The sequence below is a fragment of the Sorex fumeus genome, unplaced genomic scaffold (genome assembly GCF_029834395.1).
Source record: "Sorex fumeus unplaced genomic scaffold, SorFum_2.1 ptg000142l, whole genome shotgun sequence".
In the NCBI taxonomy this organism is placed as follows: domain Eukaryota; kingdom Metazoa; phylum Chordata; class Mammalia; order Eulipotyphla; family Soricidae; genus Sorex; species Sorex fumeus.
The window spans coordinates 945,974-966,324 of NW_026606199.1; the positions used below are offsets into that span (position 1 = coordinate 945,974).

General features: G+C 58.5%; 1 protein-coding gene across 2 annotated transcripts in view; it reads left to right on the forward strand.

The window, feature by feature from the left end:
* Nucleotides 1–19,194, forward strand: part of EDRF1 (erythroid differentiation regulatory factor 1) — a 28,629-nt gene extending 9,435 nt beyond the window's left edge. For both annotated transcript variants that reach the window (XM_056106676.1, XM_056106677.1), the window contains 18 exons: nt 208–329; nt 703–814; nt 2,479–2,626; nt 2,706–2,814; nt 3,626–3,737; nt 5,360–5,620; nt 8,044–8,115; nt 8,367–8,517; nt 9,773–9,961; nt 10,222–10,422; nt 12,140–12,358; nt 13,902–14,122; nt 14,666–14,824; nt 14,956–15,105; nt 16,134–16,287; nt 17,396–17,511; nt 18,417–18,568; nt 18,973–19,194. In XM_056106676.1, coding sequence (XP_055962651.1) covers nt 208–329; nt 703–814; nt 2,479–2,626; nt 2,706–2,814; nt 3,626–3,737; nt 5,360–5,620; nt 8,044–8,115; nt 8,367–8,517; nt 9,773–9,961; nt 10,222–10,422; nt 12,140–12,358; nt 13,902–14,122; nt 14,666–14,824; nt 14,956–15,105; nt 16,134–16,287; nt 17,396–17,511; nt 18,417–18,568; nt 18,973–19,153 — 2,829 coding nt within the window. In that variant the 3' untranslated portion in view covers nt 19,154–19,194. The remainder of the gene's footprint in view (nt 1–207; nt 330–702; nt 815–2,478; nt 2,627–2,705; nt 2,815–3,625; nt 3,738–5,359; nt 5,621–8,043; nt 8,116–8,366; nt 8,518–9,772; nt 9,962–10,221; nt 10,423–12,139; nt 12,359–13,901; nt 14,123–14,665; nt 14,825–14,955; nt 15,106–16,133; nt 16,288–17,395; nt 17,512–18,416; nt 18,569–18,972) is intronic.
* The last annotated feature ends 1,157 nt before the right edge of the window (nt 19,195–20,351 follow it).

Below are 20,351 nucleotides of genomic sequence, written 5' to 3' on the forward strand. Positions count from 1 at the left end.
CCCCAGCCAGGCCAGGCGGGCACCGGCCCCGGCCCCGGGCCCGGAGTGTGTAGGGAAGCCCAGCCCGCACCGCCTCCCGCCCCCCGGGCATCGGGCCCGTGGCTGCTGTCACCTTTGTCTTCTCTTTCTGGCTTTCCGTGGGCTGTGGGTGGACGTCGCCATGACCTGTACGTCCTGTGATGCTGTTGTCTCTATCTTCAATCGAAGGGCCTTAAAAATGATTTTGTTCGCAACATTCTCTGGACCTTTGAAGACATCCACATGCTCGTGGGCTCCAACATGCCAATCTTCGGGGGCGGCAGGTACCCGGCCGTCAGCCTGCGGCTCAGGTAAGCGGCCTCTCCTTCTGGCCACGGCCCACCTGCTGGTTCTCTCCCGTCAGGCTGTGTCCCCACCCTCAAGGTGTCCCTTTGCCGTCAGCAATTGCCAAGAGCCCCGTCCCGTGCTGGCCTGTGTGAACGGAGAGCCCTGGGGGGCGGTGGGGGCGGATCGGTCCCCAGGGTCGCAGCGCCCGGCTTCTGTCAGCTGTCGGGAAGGAGGCTGAGCACCTGGCCAGGGCCCTCGAGCCCAGGAGGCAAGACTGGGGCTCTGCTGCCAGTGCTCCTCTCCAGAAGAACAAGAACACACGTGGCATTTCCCATCTCGGGGGGAAGATTGACGGAGGACGCAAAGCCTTCGTTACGCTGGCCGTTATGTTTTCAGGGACAACAACAAGCCGATTAATGTGCTCACGGGAATTGACTATTGGTTGGACAACCTGATATGCAACGTTCCGGAGCTCGTCATGTGTTTCCACGTGAACGGCATCGTGCAGGTAGGGGCCTTTCTGGTGACGGCTACGCTGGAAGCCGCGTAAGCACCTCTCCCGAGTTCCCAGGGCTCCTAAGTACACAGGTGTGTCTTTGGGAGGGAAGAGAACCGTGAGCCAGCTAAAATTTGAAACATGCAAGTTGATGATGCCAGAATTTTGCATGTTCCAGGAGTAGAGTTTTAATAGGTAATTTGTAGGAAGTTATAAACATACTTGTCATAAAGTTACATGAATAGTCATAGATTTTTAATGCCAAGCACTCATTATCCAAGTAATGACCTGGAGATGCTTGTATAAACGGGTATTTATTTAGTATACAAATACCTGCTACGTGCACACGAGGGAAGTAGCGCCGTGACAGTCACAGAGGTAAAAAGTGACGGACCTATTTGTCCTAGCGCCTGCGAGGCACTTGGGTGCCGTATAACACGGGGGTGGAAACAGTCAGGTCTGGTCGCTGCTTCAAAAGCCGTTAAACAGGAGGGAGTGAGGATCAGAGAGGCCAGGGAGCTTGTGATTCTTCGCAAAGGAGTGTGTGTGTGTGTGTGCGTGCACACGCACCCGTGCAAGATCACTTCCAATCTGACCCGGCACACACGCACGTGATCACTTCCAGTCTGACCCGAGAGCACTCTGGAGAGGTCGTCTTCGGATCTTGAGTGCCAGGCCACACCTTGAAAAATGGGAGTTGGGTTTCTGCAGATGAGTAAGTGAGGGACCCGTCGATCCGGTCAGTTTGGGAGCACAGCATTCGTGTGGAGAGCTGTGTCAGGGCGGATGAGGTGTCTCGCCCGCTAAGGAGTCTGAACTTGTTTGGCTGGTTCGAGGGGACCCACAGACTGGCGCCTGCAGGTGGCATGTGGCATGTTGACAAGTGTGTGTGTGTGTGTGTGTGTGTGTGTGTGTGTCCCCGGAAATCTGTTAAAATCAGACCCTGAGGGGCCGAACCGTCGGACAGCGACATGGTCTCCCAGCCCCTGTGCTCACACACCAGGTGTGACCCCAAAAGCCAAAAATGGTCATTGGTGCTCTTGCCCTTGTGAGTGAGAAGGAAGAGACATGGGACTTGGCGAAAGGGACCATGACCAGGTGTCGGGGGTGCTTTAAAGAAGGGACCTGATCCAGGGCTCTAGATGAACAGAAACGGGTGGAAACTGCCGGAGGAGACTGTACTTTGTCTTACTTTACAAAATGCTGGGGGCTTCTGGCATGGGAAGATTAGAGAAAATGCAGGAGGAGGCAGTTAGGTGCGGAGGCCGGAGGCTGCCAGGGCAGGTGCGAGGACGTGGGTGTGGTGGCTGTGGTGCTCCCAGCTGCTCCTCTCCACTGGGCTGCAGTGCTCTGTCCCGGCCAGGAGAAACTTCCAGGCAGGCATTGTGATGTGTGGAGAGAGAAAGGGCCCTAGTGGTGCATTGAAATGTTAGTTGGTCGGGCATGACCTTCCTCAGCCGTCTCCTGGCTGAAACCATGCAAGCATGTTCTATTCAGTTTGCTCCACAGTCAGTCAGAAACTGGGCTCATTAGACTCTGGAATCAGAAATCTGGGGGCAGCTGGTTCCCGGAAATCTCTGTTTCTCGAAACGGGCTCATCGGGGCTGGCGGCTTCGCATCCTGGGACCTGGGGCCGGGAGACGCCAAGTCCCCTCACCTGCCCACTCTCGCCACAGAAGTACGAGATGATAAAGACGGAAGAGATTCCCAATCTGGAAAACTCGAATTTCTCTACGAAAGTCATCAAAGACATTGCGCAGAATATTCTGTCCTTCCTAAAGTCCAACTGCACCAAGGAAGGACACACCTATTGGCTGTTCAAAGGTGAGTTCACCTGGGGTGCTGGGCCGAGGGGCGGGGTGGGGGGGGGGGCGCAGGAAACTGAGCCGCTTTGTCTTTGCAGCGAGTGGCAGCGACATTGTGAAGCTCTATGACCTCACCACGCTCTGCGAAGAGACCGAGGACAAGTACCAGAACCCTTTCACCATGCCTGTGGCGATTCTCCTGTACAAGTGAGTCCCCACAGGACTCAGTGGTGGGGGGGGTGCGCCTTGTGTGGGCGGTTTCCGCTCTGGCACCCACAGTGCCTGGATCACACCCCTGAGAGAAAGTCGTAGACTGATTTAACGCCAGGTGTCAGCGTTTCCCAGAGCCGCACCCCAGGGCCGAGGGGAATGCAGCGGGGTGTGCTCTGTTGGTTTAAGAAGGCATGTTTCAGTGTGGAGTCGTAAGATTTTTTTTTTTTTCGTGGAAAGGGGACAACCAAATAAGTTAGAGACCCTCTTAGGTAGGGCAGTGCCATCCAAGCCAGGAATTTGAAATACCTTCTTAGGTTTGTAGGGTTTATTTACTTTATTCATTGAGATACCGAGATTTACAATACTGGTGATTTTTTTTTTTTAATGTACTCATTCCAACAATATTGTCATAGTCTAGAAAGCTCATGTGGGGCTGGAGCGGAAGCATAGTGGGTAGGGCGTTTGCCTTGCATGCGGCCGACCCGGGTTCAATTCCCAGCATCCCATACTCAGTTCCCCTGAGCACTGCCGGGAGTAACCCCTGTGCATCACCAGGTGTGACCCAAAAAGCAAAAAAAAAAAAAAAAAAAAAGTATGTGTGTGATCAAAGTAAACTCCGGGGGTGTGCAAAAATACAGTTTCCGTTGTTTTTGATGAGTGGGGGTGGGTTCCTCCTAGTGGTACGCAGGGGGCTGTGTGCTGGGGGTTGAACCCAGGCCCTGGGCACCGTGCAGCAGCCTCGTGGGCTCTGTCAGGCTGTTCCTTGTATTCTCGCACGTCATGAACACGAAAATCTTGGTTTCAGGGTCGCCTGCAACATGATGATGAAGAAGAATCAGAACAAGAAACACTACGGGACTATCCGAACGTTGCTGCTTAACTGCGTCAAGTTGCTGGACAAAAGCCGGCATCCCCAGGTAAGCGGGTGCCGCTCTGCGCTCCGTGCACGCAGTGTAGCGGAGGAACATTTTCAGGGGCTGGAGAGAGTACAGCGGGGAAGGCATCTACCTGGTACGCGCGCGGCCGACCTGGGTTGATGACCTGCACTCCATGGAATCGTTCCCCTACCCCACCCCCCGAGTACCTCTAGGGGTGAGTCCCAAACACAGAGCCAGGAGTGAGTCCTGTGCACAGAGCCAGGAGTGATCCTGAGCACAGAGCCGGGAGTGATCCCTGAGCACAGAGCTGGAGGAGAGCCCTGAGCACTGCCACGTGTGGCTTAGAGGGGTGACTTGCGCGACCCATGCTGGGGGGAGTGTTTGTTCATCTGCAAATTTAGATCCCATTTGGTCAAGCACCGTTAAAGCAGTGCAGTGCTCAATCTTGGCTTGAAAAGCTTTTTAAACTATTTTGTCGTGTCTTTAAAAAAAATGTTCACGCAGATACATACATTTTATTAGTGGGAAACAGTGGAGGCTCATATGCCATCCGTTAGTGTACAAAAGCACCTCTTAAAATCGGCCGTTTGCCCAGTCTCACACCAGCCTCCTCAGTTGCACAACTTTGGAAGCCGCTTTTCGGTGATGCCTCTACTTGGATTCAGTTTGACTTACAAAAACTATGTAAAATCTGTCTCTTTTTGAAAAATACAAGTCGATATCATTGAAACCACGTCCAGTTTGGCGTTCTATCAGTGCTCTAGAGACAAAACCAAGAGAAAACATATCTTGAAGAAAAATGACAGCGGTATTTATATAATTGCTGGCTTGAGGTGGTGGTGCAAGTAGAAATTGGCAGGTTAATGCGAAAGCTGGAAAAATGACATTAAGATAATTGTGTGTGATTAATCACTTAAAGTAGGTTGGGGAAATAGCACTGCCAGTAGGATACCCCACATGGTCCCCCGAGCACCGTCAGGAGTAATTTCTGTGTACCGAGCCAGGAGTGACCCCTGAGCATGGCGGGGTGGTCCACAAAAAAATAGAATAATAAAAGAATGGCTTCAGTCATTGAGATAAATGGGAATCCCTGCTGATGGTAAGAAATACAGGACAGACTTTTCTCTCGGTGAGCTCCTGGGCCCTCCGCTGCAGGTCCAGGCCACGCAGTCGGCATTACCTGCCGATCAAAGGCGGTCTCTTAGAAGTCGTGCCCTTGTAAAGAGACAGTCCGACGTCCCCATTTGATGCGGTGTAATGTCTCAGTGGAAACTTGTCTTTGGCTTTAGTGAAATAGGCTGTTTTTCAGAGGGCGGGCCAGGTGGGTAGATTTCAGGAAATGGGGAAGAGGCAGTGTTGAGAACTGAGCTGGGCACGCGGGGGAAACTCCTGTTGGCAGGCAGACCCCGAGCCCTGGGAGCTAAACTCGTCCTTAGCTGGCACAGTGCGTCTGGATGAACATCACTTGCCCAGGTTGCTAAGCTTGTAGTGGCCAGCGCAGTGGAGTTGGGTGGACATCACTTGTCCGGGGAGCTAAGCTCACAGTAGCCAGCACGGTGCAGTTGGGTGGACATCACTTGACGGGGGGGTTAGGCTAGCGAGGTCGGTGCCTCTGGATGAACCGTCACTTACTCATCTTTTTCTCTTTTTCTTTTCATAAGATCATTGCTTCAGCCAATTACATGCTTTCAGAACTTTTTCAGTTGAACGAACCTAGAAAGGAAGAAAGCTCAGAGTCGTCTTTGAATGAGAATTCTGACGAAAGCTACAGCGAGGAGGAGGAGGAGATGCCGGACAGCGACGAGAACGGGGCCTACAGCACCAGCTCCGACCCCTCCGAGGATAACAAGGCCGTCGCCATCATTAAGTCTGTTGGGGAATTGTCAGTTCCAGAAAAGTACAAATCCATTCACCAGATCAGGGTGAGCTCGTGAAAGATCGTGTCGGGTTTCCTTCCCAAAGAACCTGTCGGGAACTCCAGTAGCGTCTCCGGAGGGCATCTCGGTAGCGGACCCCGGGCCGGGAGGAGCAGACGGGTCAGCCTCTCCTCCCCTCCTGGGACCAGCGTGTGGGTCCTCGATCCTCGCACGCCAGGCAGGAGAGCCTCACGCCTGCCTCCCGGCCCTCAGGGTTTCTGCAGGAGGGGGTTGGTTCATTGTCCTGCCACCAGCCCTTTTCTGTGGGCGTAGCTCTTTTCCAGTTTCCTGAATGATCACGGTCACTTTCTGATGCTCCCTGTCTGGATCAGGGCAGGTCCTACAAGGGTTCTAGGGATTCTGAGAGATGGGACAGCGCAGAGGGTGCTGGCCCTGCACGTGGCTCGTCCCCGTTCAATCTCCAGCATCTCAGCCGGTACCCTGAGCCCTGCCAGGAGAGATCCCCGAGCACAGAGCCAGGAGTGGCCCCTGAGCACTGCCAGGCGTGGCTCAGCCTCCGTCCGCCCCCAGCGAAGGGCTGGAGCCCTGCCTTGAATTCATTAGGCCCCAGACTCGCATTCCCCACCCCTCAGAGTCACTCGGCCTGGCCCTCGGGGCCCCCACCGCTGGGCCAGAGACTGCCTGGACCCCCATCACTGTTTGGGACTCCTCCCCTCGGAGAGTGAGTTTAAGTTGAAACGCTTGAAGTGGGGAATTCCCCTCTTCCTTTAAGCTCTGCGGGGACCGTGTGAATGCCGCTGCACCCAGGCGGGCGTCTGAGGCACCTCCAGCGCCGCCAGACTTAGACTCTGTGCCTGGTCTCGGAGGTCTTGACCTGGCTCGGAAACTCAGCTCCTCCGGGAGACGCTGGCACACGCCGGCTCGCCCCGTGTGTCCGGGCCATGGGAGCTGGGGAAAGGGCTCTTCAGTCAGCAGCTCCCCCTCCTGGTCCTGCAGTGCAGTGAGGCTGTTTCTCTGGTCGCAAGCAGGGCTGGCGACGTATGAAGATGTTACTCTGAACTTCTCTGTAACCTAAGGCCCCAGATTTCAGGGCTAATTCCAGGGTAATTAAACTGTGGGGTGTCAGTTCGTTCGTTTTCCCAGAAAACACTGCCTGATCTAAAGCACTGGGAAGTACCTTGTAACCATAGACACATCCGGAAGAGTCTGCCCTGTTGCTGGTGCTGGGGAAGAGCAGGAGAGTGGCCGGGCCTCCTCGCGGTCCTCACAGCCCCTTGACCTCTGTGCGTGCCATTAAGTGAGAGCAGTCATTCCCGCCCAGCACAAGGGCCCTTCTCGTCGCATCGGCACCTCGGTGGAGCCTGTGAACTGGTTTCCCTGCCGATAGCTCCTAATGTGATTCATACAACAAACACTGTCAGTAGTCCTAGCGTCGGGCTGAAAATAATTGATGCCAGTGGCGTCTGTCGGAACGGGTTGAACCAACTCACTTATTTGTTACCAGAGTATTTTAGGGATTGAGGGCGCGGTACGGAGAGCCTGTCCTTCCTGTCTGTCTTGCCTTGCATCGGATGACCCAGGCTCAGGCTCCAGTGCTGCCCGGGTCTGAGCCCACCAGGAGGGGCCCCTGGTACGGGGCATGGCGTCAGCCCTGAGTACCACGGGCTGTGGCCTCAGGGAAAACTGCGCCCCCCCCCCCCCAAGCGCTGCCCACAGCAGTGCTGGGGTTACGTGGGGCTGGGAAATGAGCCGGGTTTTGCAGGGGTGAGGGAGTCGTGCTCGGCATGTGTCTGGACCCACTGTTCTAGATCACAGATCATCTTATTATTCGTCGATTGCCTCGAGCAGGCCCCAGTAACGTCTCCTTCATCCTAGCCCTGAGGTTATATTCAAGGCTCTTTAGGAGAATGAGACCCATCATTGTTACTGGTATTTGGCATATTGGGTGCGCCACGGGGAGTTTGCCAGACTCTGCCGTGTGGGCAGGCTACATTCGGTAGCCTGCCAGTTTCTCAAAGTAGGAATGAGATGTCATAATTATAAGATGTCGCGCGGCCGCGAATGCGGAGTCACTGTAAAAGTTTTCATGACCAAAAACAACATGTATGCCAGGGGCTGGAGCGATAGCACAGCGGCTAGGGCGTTTGTCTTTGATTCCCAGCATCCCATATAGCCCCCTGAGCACCACCAGGAATAATTCCTGACTTCAGAGCTAAGAGTAACCCCTGAGCATCGCCAGGTGTGATCCAAAAAGCGAAAAAAAAAACAAAAGTATGCCAGAGGATGTGTTTGTTGAGTGATACTCTCGTAATGCTTGTATTACTCCTAACAGTGATGAAAGCTGTAGCAGTACCATCACTGAGCTGAGATGCACAAGCGAGTTAAGAGTGGTTTAGGGATTTCCGGGGACGAGGGCTGTGACATCGGTGGCTGTGGTGGCGCTGATCTGTGCGAACGTGTTTCTGCAGCCGAGCTGTGCGTTTCCGGTTTGCCACGACACGGAGGAGCGCTGCCGGCTGGTGCTGAGCTACGTTCTGGAGGTGAGCTCAGCCAGGGTCGGGATTGGGATTGGGATTGGGCCTGCTCGTGAGCCTCGCGGGTGGCTTTGGTAGCTAACGGTTTTCCCGAATGATGGCTGTGGGTTCTTTTCCTCCGAAGCGGGAGGTGAAAACTTAGTTTTCCAGCCTGTACAGATTTGGCGCGGTGTTTCCAGACTGCGCCGTGTTGAGTGGCGGCTGCTGCCTCGTATTCCAGTAGACTGCCCTTCAGTGCCGCCTCCCTTTCTGCGCAGGGATTAAAGTCCGTGGACAGCAGCATTAAAAAGGAGAGTGACCTTCCTGCCGCCGACCCCAGCACCCCCATCCCATTAAAGTATGAAGATGAGTCGGCCAGAGGGGGCCCCGAGGGCTTGGAGAAGCAGATGGCCTTGTTTCTGGACAAGAGTGAGTGGAATTGATGTGCAAATGAGGCCTTTTCTGCAGACTAATCTTCAGGATAATCAGACCAGATTTAGGTCTTGCCAGGCCCGGGTTGAAAAGCCTCTGAGGAAGGGGGGCACCTAGGGCTGGGGGCCGTGTGGGGGTCCTCCCAGCCCCTCCCAGGTGTTGGAGGAACTCAGCCCAAAGGCTCCTCCGGAAACCTCTGCTGGGTCGCTTTGTGAGCCTTGTTCAAGGGTTAAGTGGGCCCGAGGGGGCCAGTCAGAGGTGCCTTGCCCAGCCCAGCCCTCCCTGGGCCCCGTGACCTCGGGGCTTTCACTGGTGACTTCACTTACTCCTCAGGACCCTTCTAGGAAAAGGACTTTCATGTTGATTTTCAGCTTAAGTCATTTTTCGTTTCCTCACTGTCTCTCCCTGACCCCTTGAACGCGCACACACACACACACACACACACACACACACACAGTGTGGAAGCCCGTTTGTGTGTGCGAGTCTCCTGTCTCGTGTCCGTCCCGGGGCTGTGGTTGCTCTGAGCACTTGCCCCAGAGTCACACATGCAGACGGGCACACCACCCCCGCTGGCAATCCGGAGTGCAGAGGCACCAGAACTCAGCTAATTAACTGGCCCTCTCGGAGATGAGACAGAACCTTGTCGCGGCCAGAGGCTGCTGCTGGGCGGCGCTTCCAGTTCTGAGAAGCCGCGTCCTCTCCTGCACCCAGCTTCCCCGCACTCCCCAGGCCGTTTCTTTAAAAGTATTTTGCTTCACCAAAAAAAGGGAACCAGCTTGGTATGGGGCCTTCCCCTGCGTCCTGTGTCCCCTCTTGTGTTGGTGTCATGGGTCCGTCAGGTCTTTAGGGATGCCATGTCCCTCATCTTGCTGTCCACGCCGCAGCCCTCGGTTGTTAGCTGAGGAAGGTTGTCGTGGCCGCTGAGGGCGTCTCCGTGCTGGTGTGCCTGGGAGGTAGAGAACAGTGTGCGGACGCCGCAGGCAGCCCGTGGGCCCAGCCCAACTGAGAGGAGGCACAGGGCAGTGGCGGGCCCGCAGTGTGTGTGACCTGAGCATAGGGTTGCAGGGAAGCGGAGGGCCCCACAAGCCCACGGATGCTGTGGCCACGGCGGTCAGGCTCTGTTCTGGAACACTCCAGCTTCCAGTCTGGACTGTTGCCCGCTAGAAGCAGAAGTGGTGGTCTTTGGTTTTTGCTTGTTTTCGGGGTGACTTGGGCTCAGATAAACGCGCTGCCTTTCCCTGCCCCGTCGCAGTGGGCTCCCTGCAGAAGGGCCACTACTCCATCCAGTCCGGAATGATCCCCGGCTCTTGGCAGCACAAAATGAAACTCCAGCTGATTCTCAAGTCCTCCAAGGCCTACTACGTGCTGTCGGACGCGGCCATGAGTCTCCAGAAGTATGGCCGAGCGTTGCGATACATCAAATTGGCTTTGCAGAGCCACGGTGAGTCGCGGTGTGGGGCCTCCTGATGTCTGCTGGGGGTGGGGGAGCGGCACGGGCCCCCGAGGGAGGGCCGGGCAGATGGCCCGTCTCCCGGGAACTGCCGTCTCCACGCAGACTGCGAGCCGGGATTTCCGCCGGGTGGGTCGACCCCTCCCTGAAGCCGCTTGTCGCCCTGACAGCACAACTGGGCGTGGGTGCCGCGGGGGCAGGCCCTCCGAGTCCCGGTGGCCCTGACCTGTCCTGCGTCCCTCCCCCCGCAGACACGTACTGCTGCCTGTGCACCAACATGCTGTCGGAGGTGCTGCTGTTCCTCTCTCAGTACCTCACGCTCTGCGGCGACATCCAGCTCATGCTGGCCCAGAACGCCAGCAACCGGGCCGCGCACCTGGAGGAGTTCAACTACCAGACGAAGGAGGACCAGGAGATCCTGCACAGCCTCCACCGCGAGTCCAGCTGCCAGGGTGGGCGCCCGCCGGGCCCTGGCGGCGCGGGTCCGGGAGGGCGGCGGGAATCTTCGCCGGGTTTTGACGGTTGCTTGGTTTTCATCGATTGGCTGCTTTTCATTAGTTTAAATGTGCGCGTGTGTGTGTATGCCATGTTGCCGACACCGCCCAGGGCCTCACACGTGCATGGTGGGTGCTTCACCACTGGGCCACCTCCCCGGCCCTTGTTCCTTCATTTGGGAAAGAACATGATCCTGTCTGTGTGTCTGTGTGTGTGTGTGTTCTAGAATATTTTACTTAACTTTTTAAGGCCCAAGGAGCATGATTCTGTGGGTGTGTGTGTGGGTGTGTGTCTGTCTGTGGGTGTGTGTTCTAGAATATTTAACTTTTAAGGCCCAAGGAGCATGATCCTGTGTGTGGGTGTTCTAGAATTCTTTTTTTTTTTTTTTTAACTTTTAAAGCCCGAGGAGAGTTGTTCTGACATTTTGTTCACCTGAGGTTTTTGTCTGTAACCCTGTTAGCCCACCCAGGCTGTGCTTTTCTTTGGAACAGGCTAGTGGTGGATTGTCTTGGGCATGATTCCCAGAAGCAAATACTCAGACATCCTCTTTCAAATTCAGTTCCTAGCTGTCCGTCTAGCTTACTGACCGTCTCGCGTGTTTGGAGCTGCGTGGTTAGAATTCTGGGAACTAGGGAAAGGTAATCCCCGGTCTCGGAATCCCTCCCTCTTGGTGCAGTTACTTGAGCACCCGCAGTTACAGTAGCTGAGAGTAGCATCAGGGAATCGCTCTTCAGTTTCGGCATCCTAGAACTGTGAACGTGAAAAGAGGAGGAATGGTTTGTGGACGGACCACTAAGGCATCAAAGTGAAGAAAGTTACAGTAGTGTGTCCTGTGTTAAAATCGTATTGAAAATGGAAATCCCGTGTGGGCATATTGAGTATTCGGCCCACTTCGTTTCTGGCGGTGCGGCAGGGGCTCGGGCTGCTCCTGGCTCTGCTCCAGGTTCGCTCGGGCCAGCATCTCTGCCGCCCACGAGCCCCTGCTCACCCGGAGCCGCCGCTCCCACCAGAGTCGCCGTTTGCAGCGGGAACCTTCCGTGGCTAGGGACTGGGTGCTGTGAGCCCCAGATATGGCACGTGGGAAAAGTCTTACTGCAGAGACTTCTTTGCCTCTTTCTTCCACAACTTTTTCATTCCTCAAATTGTCCCGATCCAAGTGGTGCTGACTCAGATTGCCCGGAGACACGGTGTGGAATAGCCGCCTCTGCTGCCCCAGACGGGCATTTGAGAAGATGGTCCCCCGAGTGCTGCTGGCGCTACACCTGGTACCCCCACTCTGGTCCCGGGGGCGTGCTGCCCCTCAGCCAGTCCTGCTTGCGCTGACACGCTGTCCGACCAGACCCCTGGTGGCGAGCGGCTTTGTTTCAAGAACTAGGGGCAGTGATTCAGAAGGACAAGGGGCTTAAGGTGTTGGTATGAACAGCACCAGGTCTGTGCTCTGGGCCTGGGGATTGTCTCATACAGGCGAAAAAATACGACTTTTAACCAAACCAAGAGAATAAGAATTCTGTAAAGTGATCTTAACCTTGAAATTTAAAATATTGGTCGTTTTACAGGAATCTTAGTATGTTTATGCTTTGTTGTGTGTATTCTATTATTTTTATCCGAAATATCAGTTACGTAGATGCTAAGGAAGAATTCACCTCATTCTTGGATTTTTTTTTTCTACTTAAGGATTTGCGTGGGCCACTGATTTGTCTACAGACCTGGAAAGTCAGCTCTCCGTTAGTTGTAAATGTTACGAAGCTGCTAACGAAATCTTGCAATTCAGTGACTTGAAAAGCCAAAACCCCGAACAGTACGTCCAGATTCTGAAGCGGATGGGAAACATCCGGAATGAGATCGGCGTGTTCTACATGAACCAGGCGGCGGCGCTGCAGAGCGAGCGCGTGGGTGAGTCCCCGGAGCGTTGGTTTCCGTCAGTTGGCCTCGCGCTGGCTGGCACGCGGTTCAAGCTGAGGCCGGTGGCGCTGGGCTTCCTGGCATGGGAGTCGGTAGCAAACGGGAGCCCCCGTGGAAAACCCCCTCAGGAAAGAAGCACGGCCTGGGGTGGGCTGAAGCTTGGTGTGTCGTACCCCCTGCCCCGTCCTGAAGCGAGATCTGGACCCAGATTCTGAGCAGCACTTGAAGCGTTGATGCCGTGCAGGGCAGAGTGGGGCAAGGCGGGCGTGGAGCCTGGGAGACCCTGGCAGAGGGTAGCCTGCCGGGGTGGGCTGGGCTGCTGTGCAGGGCGTGAGCAGACGCTGCCCACACAGGGGCGGCATTGGGGAGCGCCTGAGATGGTACCAGCCCAGGGGGGTCAGAGGACAGTGGTCTTTGCGGACCCGGGGTGGGTGCTGAGCTCAGCTGGGCCCCTTCAGAATTGGAGGCGCCCGTGGGCGTGCAGAAGTCAGAGTTCACTGTCAAGAGTGCATAAAGCTGTCACGGAGTACCGGGAGCAGCCCGGAGCCGCGAGACGGGGACGCAGCCTGAGTCAGGATGAGCAGAGCCAGAGCTGAGGCTTCTCGGGGTCCGGGCAGCGGTGGGGGCAGAGCAGGGGGCCGCCTCACCCCCAGGGTCTCCAAAAAGTGCTCTGTGCTGAGGTTGATGGTTTGCCTTAAAGACAGCGGCTTAGAGGCCGGAGCGATAGGACAGCCTGACCCGGGATCCTGGTGCCTCACTTAGTTCCCTGAGCACTGCCTGGAGAGGAGTGAGGCCTGAGCACCGCTGGGTGTGGCCCGAAAGCAACGAAGACAATTTCGCCTACACTTGAAGAAAATTTAGTTTCGAATTTCACAAGTAATTACATGATGAGGGTTGGAGGGACAGTATAGCAGTAGGGCACTTGGTCAGTTACATGTCTCCAACCCGGGTTTGATCTCCGGCATCCCATGTGATCCACCAGCCCTGCTAGGAGTGAGTCCGGAGCACAGAGCCAGGAGTGAGCGCTGAGCACAGAACCGGGAGTCAGCCCTAAGTACAGAGCAAGGAGTGAGCCTTGAGCACAGAACCAGGAGTCAGCCCCGATCACAGAGCCGGGAGTCAGCCCTGAGCACAGAGCCGGGAGTCAGCCCCGAGCACAGAGCCGGGAGTCAGCCCCGATCACAGAGCCGGGAGTCAGCCCTGAGCACAGAGCCGGGAGTCAGCCCCGATCACAGAGCCGGGAGTCAGCCCTGAGCACAGAGCCGGGAGTCAGCCCCGAGCACAGAGCCGGGAGTCAGCCCTGAGCACAGAGCTGAGAGTCAGCCCCGAGCACAGAGCCGGGAGTCAGCCCCGCGTGCCGCTGTGTGGGCCCCGAGAAAGCCCCCGCGAAGCCCCCGCTGCGCACTCAGACCTCGGCCTGCGGCCCTGGCCGGGGGTCCCGGGCACGCGGCCCCACTCCGCCTGCTGGGCGGCGCGGGGCGGGAGAGGCCCCCCTGCCTGCCGCTTACACGGCTGTTTTCTCTTTTGTGCGAAGCGAGCAGAAGTGTGTCGGCCGCAGAGCAGCAGTTGTGGAAAAAAAGCTTTTCTTGCTTCGAAAAGGGGATCCACAACTTCGAGTCCATCGCCGACGCCGCCAACGCCGCGCTGCTGCTCTGCAACACGGGCCGGCTCATGCGGATCTGCGCGCAGGCGCACTGCGGCGCGGGCGGGCTGGAGCGCGAGTTCTCCCCGGAGGAGGGGCTCTACTACAACAAGGTGCCTGGGCCGGCCAGACCCGGGGTTTCCAGGCTGCTGGTCTTGGGAGTCGGTTTTCTTTAAAAAAAAAAAAATTAAAAATGTGTTTTAGAAGGGCTGGAGCCATAGCGGTGGGGGGCGGGGGCATTTGCCTTGCACGCGGCCAACCAGGGTTCGATTCCCAGCATCCCATAGGGTCCCCTGAGCGCCACCAGGAGTGATGATTCCTGAGTGCACGAACCAGGAGTAACCCCTGAGCTTCGCCAGGTGTGACCCCAAAAAAAGCAAAAAAAATAAAATTTAAGAATGTGCTTTAGCACCAAAGAGGGAAAGAACCCTGGTACGACCAGCCTCTGCCTTCCGTGCAGTAGGCCTGGGTTTGACCCAGCCCCGCCAGCAGGGGCCCCGAGCACAGAGCCGGGAGTCAGCTCTGAACACTGCCAGGTGCAGAGCCAGGGAGAGACGAGAGGGCGTGCCGGCTGCGGAGCCCGGGAAGATGGGGTGGCGGCAGCGGGGTGGGTCCCCCGCGCCCCCCTGGAGCTCAAACCCGTGTCTTCTCGGCAGGCCGTGGATTACTACCTGAAGGCGCTGCGGGCGCTGGGCAGCCGGGACGTGCACCCGGCCGTGTGGGACTCGGTGAACTGGGAGCTGTCCACCACCTACTTCACCATGGCCACCCTGCAGCAGGACTTCGCGCCCTTGTCCCGGAAGGCCCAGGAGCAGGTGCTGCTGCCCATCCCTGCCTGGGCGGGGGCGGGGGGGGGGGAGTCACTGAGGTGCTGAGGTGGCCGGAGGGACCGTGGTACTCACGACGGCTCCCCCCACCCCCCCCCTACCTACACACCCCCCTGCAGATCGAGAAGGAGGTCAGCGAGGCCATGCTGAAGTCTCTGAAGCACTGTGACGTGGACTCGACATCGGCGCGGCAGCCCCTGTGCCAGTACCGCGCTGCCACCATCCACCACCGGCTGGCCTCCATGTACCACAGCTGCCTGCGGAACCAGGTACTGGCGCCGGCCCGGCCCAGGCACGCGGTGCTGCCACTGTCCCGGGCTGCGCTCTGGCTCTGGGCCCTCGCCGTGGGTCGACCAGCCACAGCGTTCCTCGTTATGGGAGAGCCCGGTGCCCACGGAACATGCACCTGAGCTGTGTGGTAGTGGGTTGAGACCGGGTGGCCGTCTCGGGGATTTTCATAAATGCACCTGGGACAGTCTGTGAGCCTGTGTCGAACCGTCCCTGTGCCCCTGTGGGTGGGACGGTGGCCAGGCCTTGAGCGCTCTCCCTCCTCACCCCCTACAGTTACTGCCACCCTCGCCCTCTTGAACAGTGTCGTGTCAGGCCCGGTGCTGGACTTCACACACCAACAGTCAGCGGGATGTGGCCTCCTGTGGCCGCCCTCCCGGCTTCCTCGACCCCCGTCACTGTGACCCGCACTGCCCGGGGTCTGGTGCTTTGGGTTCCCTTCCTTAGCCCGGGACAGCTGTACTCTGGCTCCGGGGCTGGCCTTCCCGCTGATGGCCAGGGAGCTCCTTGGCTGGTGGTCAGCTCACGTCTGTGGTGGCTTTGCCCTCCACATCCCCTGGCCAGATGGACACCTCCAGGCAACTCTCGGGAGAGTTCCGCTGGGTCAGGACAGCGTCCTGACTGCAGTGTGGGGACTGCAGGACGCCCGAGGGGAGGGTGGGCGCTCCTCCCTCGCTGGGAACCAGTGAGCTGGAAAAGGAGTTCAAGACACACACGTGGGGGCTCTTGGACACACAGAAAAAGGGAACCGGAAGCGGCCAGGCTCCCTCGGGAGTGTCACTGTGTGTTCCGTGGCTGCACGTCTGTGTTCAGGGCTTCAGGGATGTGTTCACCTTGTTCTGTGGCTGTGTGTGGCCGGGCTCCGGGCTTGTGCTGACTGTGTGTGTTCCGTGGCCGTGTTTTGGGGTCTGTCGCTGCGTGTGTTCCGTGGCTGCGCGTGGCTGGGTTTCGAGGGTGTCGCTGTGCGGCCGGGCTCGGGGCCCTGGGTGCTCACGTGCCTTTGGCCTAGGTGGGGGACGAGCACCTGAGGAAGCAGCACCGCCTGCTGGCCGACCTGCACTACAGCAAGGCCGGGAAGCTCTTCCAGCTGCTGAAGGACGCGCCCTGCGAGCTGCTGCGAGTCCAGCTAGAGCGAGTGGCCTTTGCCGAGTTCCAGATGGCCAGTGAGTCCCGCGTTTCCGTTTCTCAGACCTGTGGGTGCGGGCTTGGTGCAGGTGCGCCGCAGACGCGCGCGTCTCTGGGGCGGAAGCAAGGCTGTTTCCCACAACTGATGCTGGCTCAGAACCAGGAAAAGCCGTCGCTGCTGTTCAAGTACATTCCGGAACTGAGGAGATGCATCAGGTTCTTTTCAGTGACTCAGTCTGTTGACGTACACGTCAGCGTGCTGTTCACAGTCCTTCACATACAGCGATGTCAGGGGCGAGAGCGGAAATACAGCGGGGAGGGAGCTTGTCCTGCACGCGGCCAGCCCAGGTTCAAAACCCGGCACCCCACGCGGTCCCCGAGACCCACCAGGAGTAATTCCTGTGTGTAGAGCCAGGATTCAGCCCTGAACACAGCCGGGTGTGACCCCCCCCCCAAAATGAACAAAGAGCATGTCAAGAATGGCATTTGTAGCACTGCTCACACGGGCAGGAATCTGGAAGCATTGGAGTATCCGCAGAGACTGGGAAGAGGAACTGCAGGTGGCAGGGGGTTGGTCACAGCAGCAAGAAAGGGTGACACTCGGGAGAGTGTCGTGCTGAGCGGAGCCCGAGGGGAACGGCCCAGAGGGTCCCCTCGCCTGTGGGGGGGACCGTTCCCTGTGCAGCAGGAACCGAGGCCAGTCTCCAGTGGGAAGCTGACGCTCGTGGCAGATGCCGTGCTGGGATGTTCTGCGTGTGGAATTTGACCCTTAGTTGTTTTATAAACTCCGGTGCCTAAGTTTTGTTTCAAATAATTAAAAACCACAACAGAGAGACAGGCCCACGCGGAACCCCTGAACCCAGAGCCGTCGCCGACAGCTTTGGGCTGTGCTTGCAGACGTGGGTTTGCCTCGACCGTACTCCTTGTGGTGGTGCTCGCGGGGTGGGGCGGCCTCCCACAACCCCAGAGGAGCGGGGAGCAGCCGCCTGATGCCCGGGACGGTTCCGGACAGTTAGGAGATTAGAGGGATTCCTGTAAGCCGCTCTCTCTCGCGCTGGGCGGTCCGGATTTCCGCCACGAGGTTGGTACAGGATGGATTTCTAGATTTGTACGTAAGGAGTGATTGCTTTGTGTCTAATCCGCTAGGTCAAAATAGCAACGTCGGGAAATTAAAAACCCTCTCGGGGGCCCTGGACATCATGGCGAGGACGAAGCACGCCTTCCAGCTCATCCAGAAGGAGCTCGAAGAGGAGATTGAGCCCGTAAGTCGGGAGGCCTTTCTGCGGCCTGTCGGTGCTAAATGGGGTGAAAGCCCCGAGTGGTCTGCGTACGTGTGTGTGTGTATGTGCACACACGCACCTTTTCCTGCGACGTGGAGATGCAGTAACAGGCCGGGGATCCTTCCGTGGCTGCAGCACAGATTCTGCCTGCGGGAGCCCCAGGTTCTCTCCCGGCACTGCAGGTCCCCCGACAAGCACCGAGCTAGGAGACGCCCCTGAGCATCACCGGGTCTGGCCCAAGTCAGACTGACCCGTCGTCTTGCTTCTTCCTGTAGGAATCGTCTACTTCTTTAATTTTATAAACACATCTTTCTTTTCTGATATTTTTAAAGAAAGTCTTGGAAAGGCCCCTAGACTCTAGTCACTACGGCCCCATAGGCTGGAGTCACGGACTCCCCAAGAGTAGGCAGTTCCTGTGCACTTTTATCACTTACTGCCCAGGAGGAAAGGCCCGGGGGTGGGGCTGAAGAGAGAGCACAGCGGGGAGGGCGCTGGCCTTGCACACAGCCGGCCCGGGTTCCACCCGCAAGATCCCCATGGGGTCCCCGAGCACCGCCAGGAGTGATTCCTGAGTGCAGAGCCAGGATCAGCCCTGACACCCCGGGTGTGGCCCTCTGCCCCCCCCCCTTCCCCGCCAAAGGCAAGGCCCGTGAGCTCCTTCAGAGCTTCCCGAAGCGGCCTGCTGTGGGGGGTCCGAGGGTCTCGCAGCCCTGCCCGTGCCGGCGGCCCACTCGCCTGCCCCTTCCTGGCCCGCAGCGGACTGGATGCGAGTCACGTCGGGGAGGCGGGCGGGGCGGGGGCAGGAGTCTCCTGGGTGGCCCCGGCTCCGCTGTGCGTGTCGCTGCCCAGTGTGGCGCGAGCCGCGTGACCTGGCGTCGCTTCCGCAGCCCGAGTCCGATGCCGCCGCCCGCGCGGCCGACGCTGCTCCCAGCCTCCACCGGGAGGAGGTGGTCAAGCTCCTCGGCATCTTCGAGTCTCGCTTCTCCTTCCTCCTGCTGCAGTCCATCAAGCTGCTGTCCTCGGCGAAGAGGAAGGCGAGGTGGGTCCCAGGGGCGGCGGGTCTTGCCTGGCCCCTCTCTGGGAACCTGCAGCCCCGAACACGGAGGCCTCGTCCCCACACGGCGGGTGCCAGGGGCTGCTGTGTCCTGGCTCGGGCTGGCAGGGCACAGGGCCGGGGGTCGTGGTCCCAGTGCCTGTGGACTTGGTGAGGGTCCGAGCGGGGGCTGTGGCTGCCGGGCTGTCAGCGCGACGGGGACGTCTGTGTCCCGCCCCCAGCAACGGGCGCACTCATCACCCGGCCCTGGGTTGCGCCAGGCACGTCCATGGGGGGGCCAGACACTGATTCCCCAGAGCAGAGACCCCACGAGTACGGGCTCCCGGGGGTGGGACCAGGTGCCCCAGATGCGGCCGTGCGGCCCCTCAGCCCGCTCCTCCCACCCGCAGCAACGCCGAGGAGGACGCGGCCCTCAAGACCCACAAGCAGGTGTACTCACAGCTCCTGAGGGCCACGGCGGACAAGGGCGCCGGCCTGCGCGAGCGGGTCGGGCTCCTGGTGCGCCTGCTGGACCTGCAGACCCGTGGCGGCGCCCCCGAGGGCCCCACGTCCACACCACAGCCTCGCTGACGGCCCGGCGCATCCTTATTAAAGCCACGCGGCAGACACGGGGGACATCTGTGGCCTCTTTGACGGGACGGGCCCGGACACGGAGCTGGCGCCGTGTCCGACGCCCCGCGGGCCGAGGTTGGGGACCCAGAGCTGCACAGGGGTGACTCTGGTCGGGGGTGGCCAGGGAACTTCTTGTCCCTCCACAGAGCTCCTGCCCAAGGGTGCGGAAAGGCCGTGGCCGCGCCCCTCGTGGCCTGTGGGGGTAGGGGGGAGCCGCCCTCCCACCCCGGCCGTGCCCCCAGTTTTCCACTTTAAACTTGAAACTGTGAATATATATGGGAAGAAAACTATTTTGAATAAATAAATTATTTATTTAAACTGGCGGCGTCTCTCGCCCTTCCGTGTCCTTCACCCTCCGCTGCGGGGGCCTCGTGTCCGGGCCGTGCCCCCTGCACGTGGTGTGTCCTCGTCCCTCGAAGGGCTGGACAAGCATGGCCAAGCGTGAGCTGGGGGAGTGGCTTCACTCGCGGCTGGGAGCCTACAGAACCTGCCACCTTTGCTGGCTTCCTGGGGTCTCCGTCGCCTTGTCCTTGGGACAGATTCTCGGCCCTTCCCGGGAGTGTGCGGCCGAGGACTGAGAGCCGTGGCTGAGCAGAGGGTCAGGCCGCTCTGAGGCGTCCCTTGTCGGCTCAGTGGGAAGATGCAGTTCCCTTGTCAAAGCATGACTGGCGGTTCCGCAGGGAGAGTTCTTTCGGGATCCTCGGGCCTTTGCTGATTTTCTCCGATTCTAACTGCTTCACGTCCCCACTGGAGCCATTCAGGCGGCCGCCCAGCCACAGAAGCTTCTCGGGGTCATTTCACTGCCCGTCGTCCCTGCTGTTGCTCTGTCCTTGGGGCTTTTGCCAACGTTACAGTCCCCCGGGTTTGTGAAAGTTAAGAGGCGTTATATAGCCTGTTGTCGGGCACAGTTGAGGGAGGAAAAGTAAAATTCCCCTGTCAACTTCACGAGTCTGACTTTGGCAGTCGGCCCTTAGGACGGAGCCTCTCGCCTGGAAGGGGCCGAGAACAAGCCCTGCAGGAACATTGGCGTGAGCCCAGGCGCTGCTGTCTGGGCCCGTTGGGGCGGGCTGAGGCCTGTACGTGGCCCCACAGCGGCAGGGAAAGGGGCTCGGGGCTGGCAGGACCCCCCGGCCCCACACCCAGTGGCTGCCTCGAG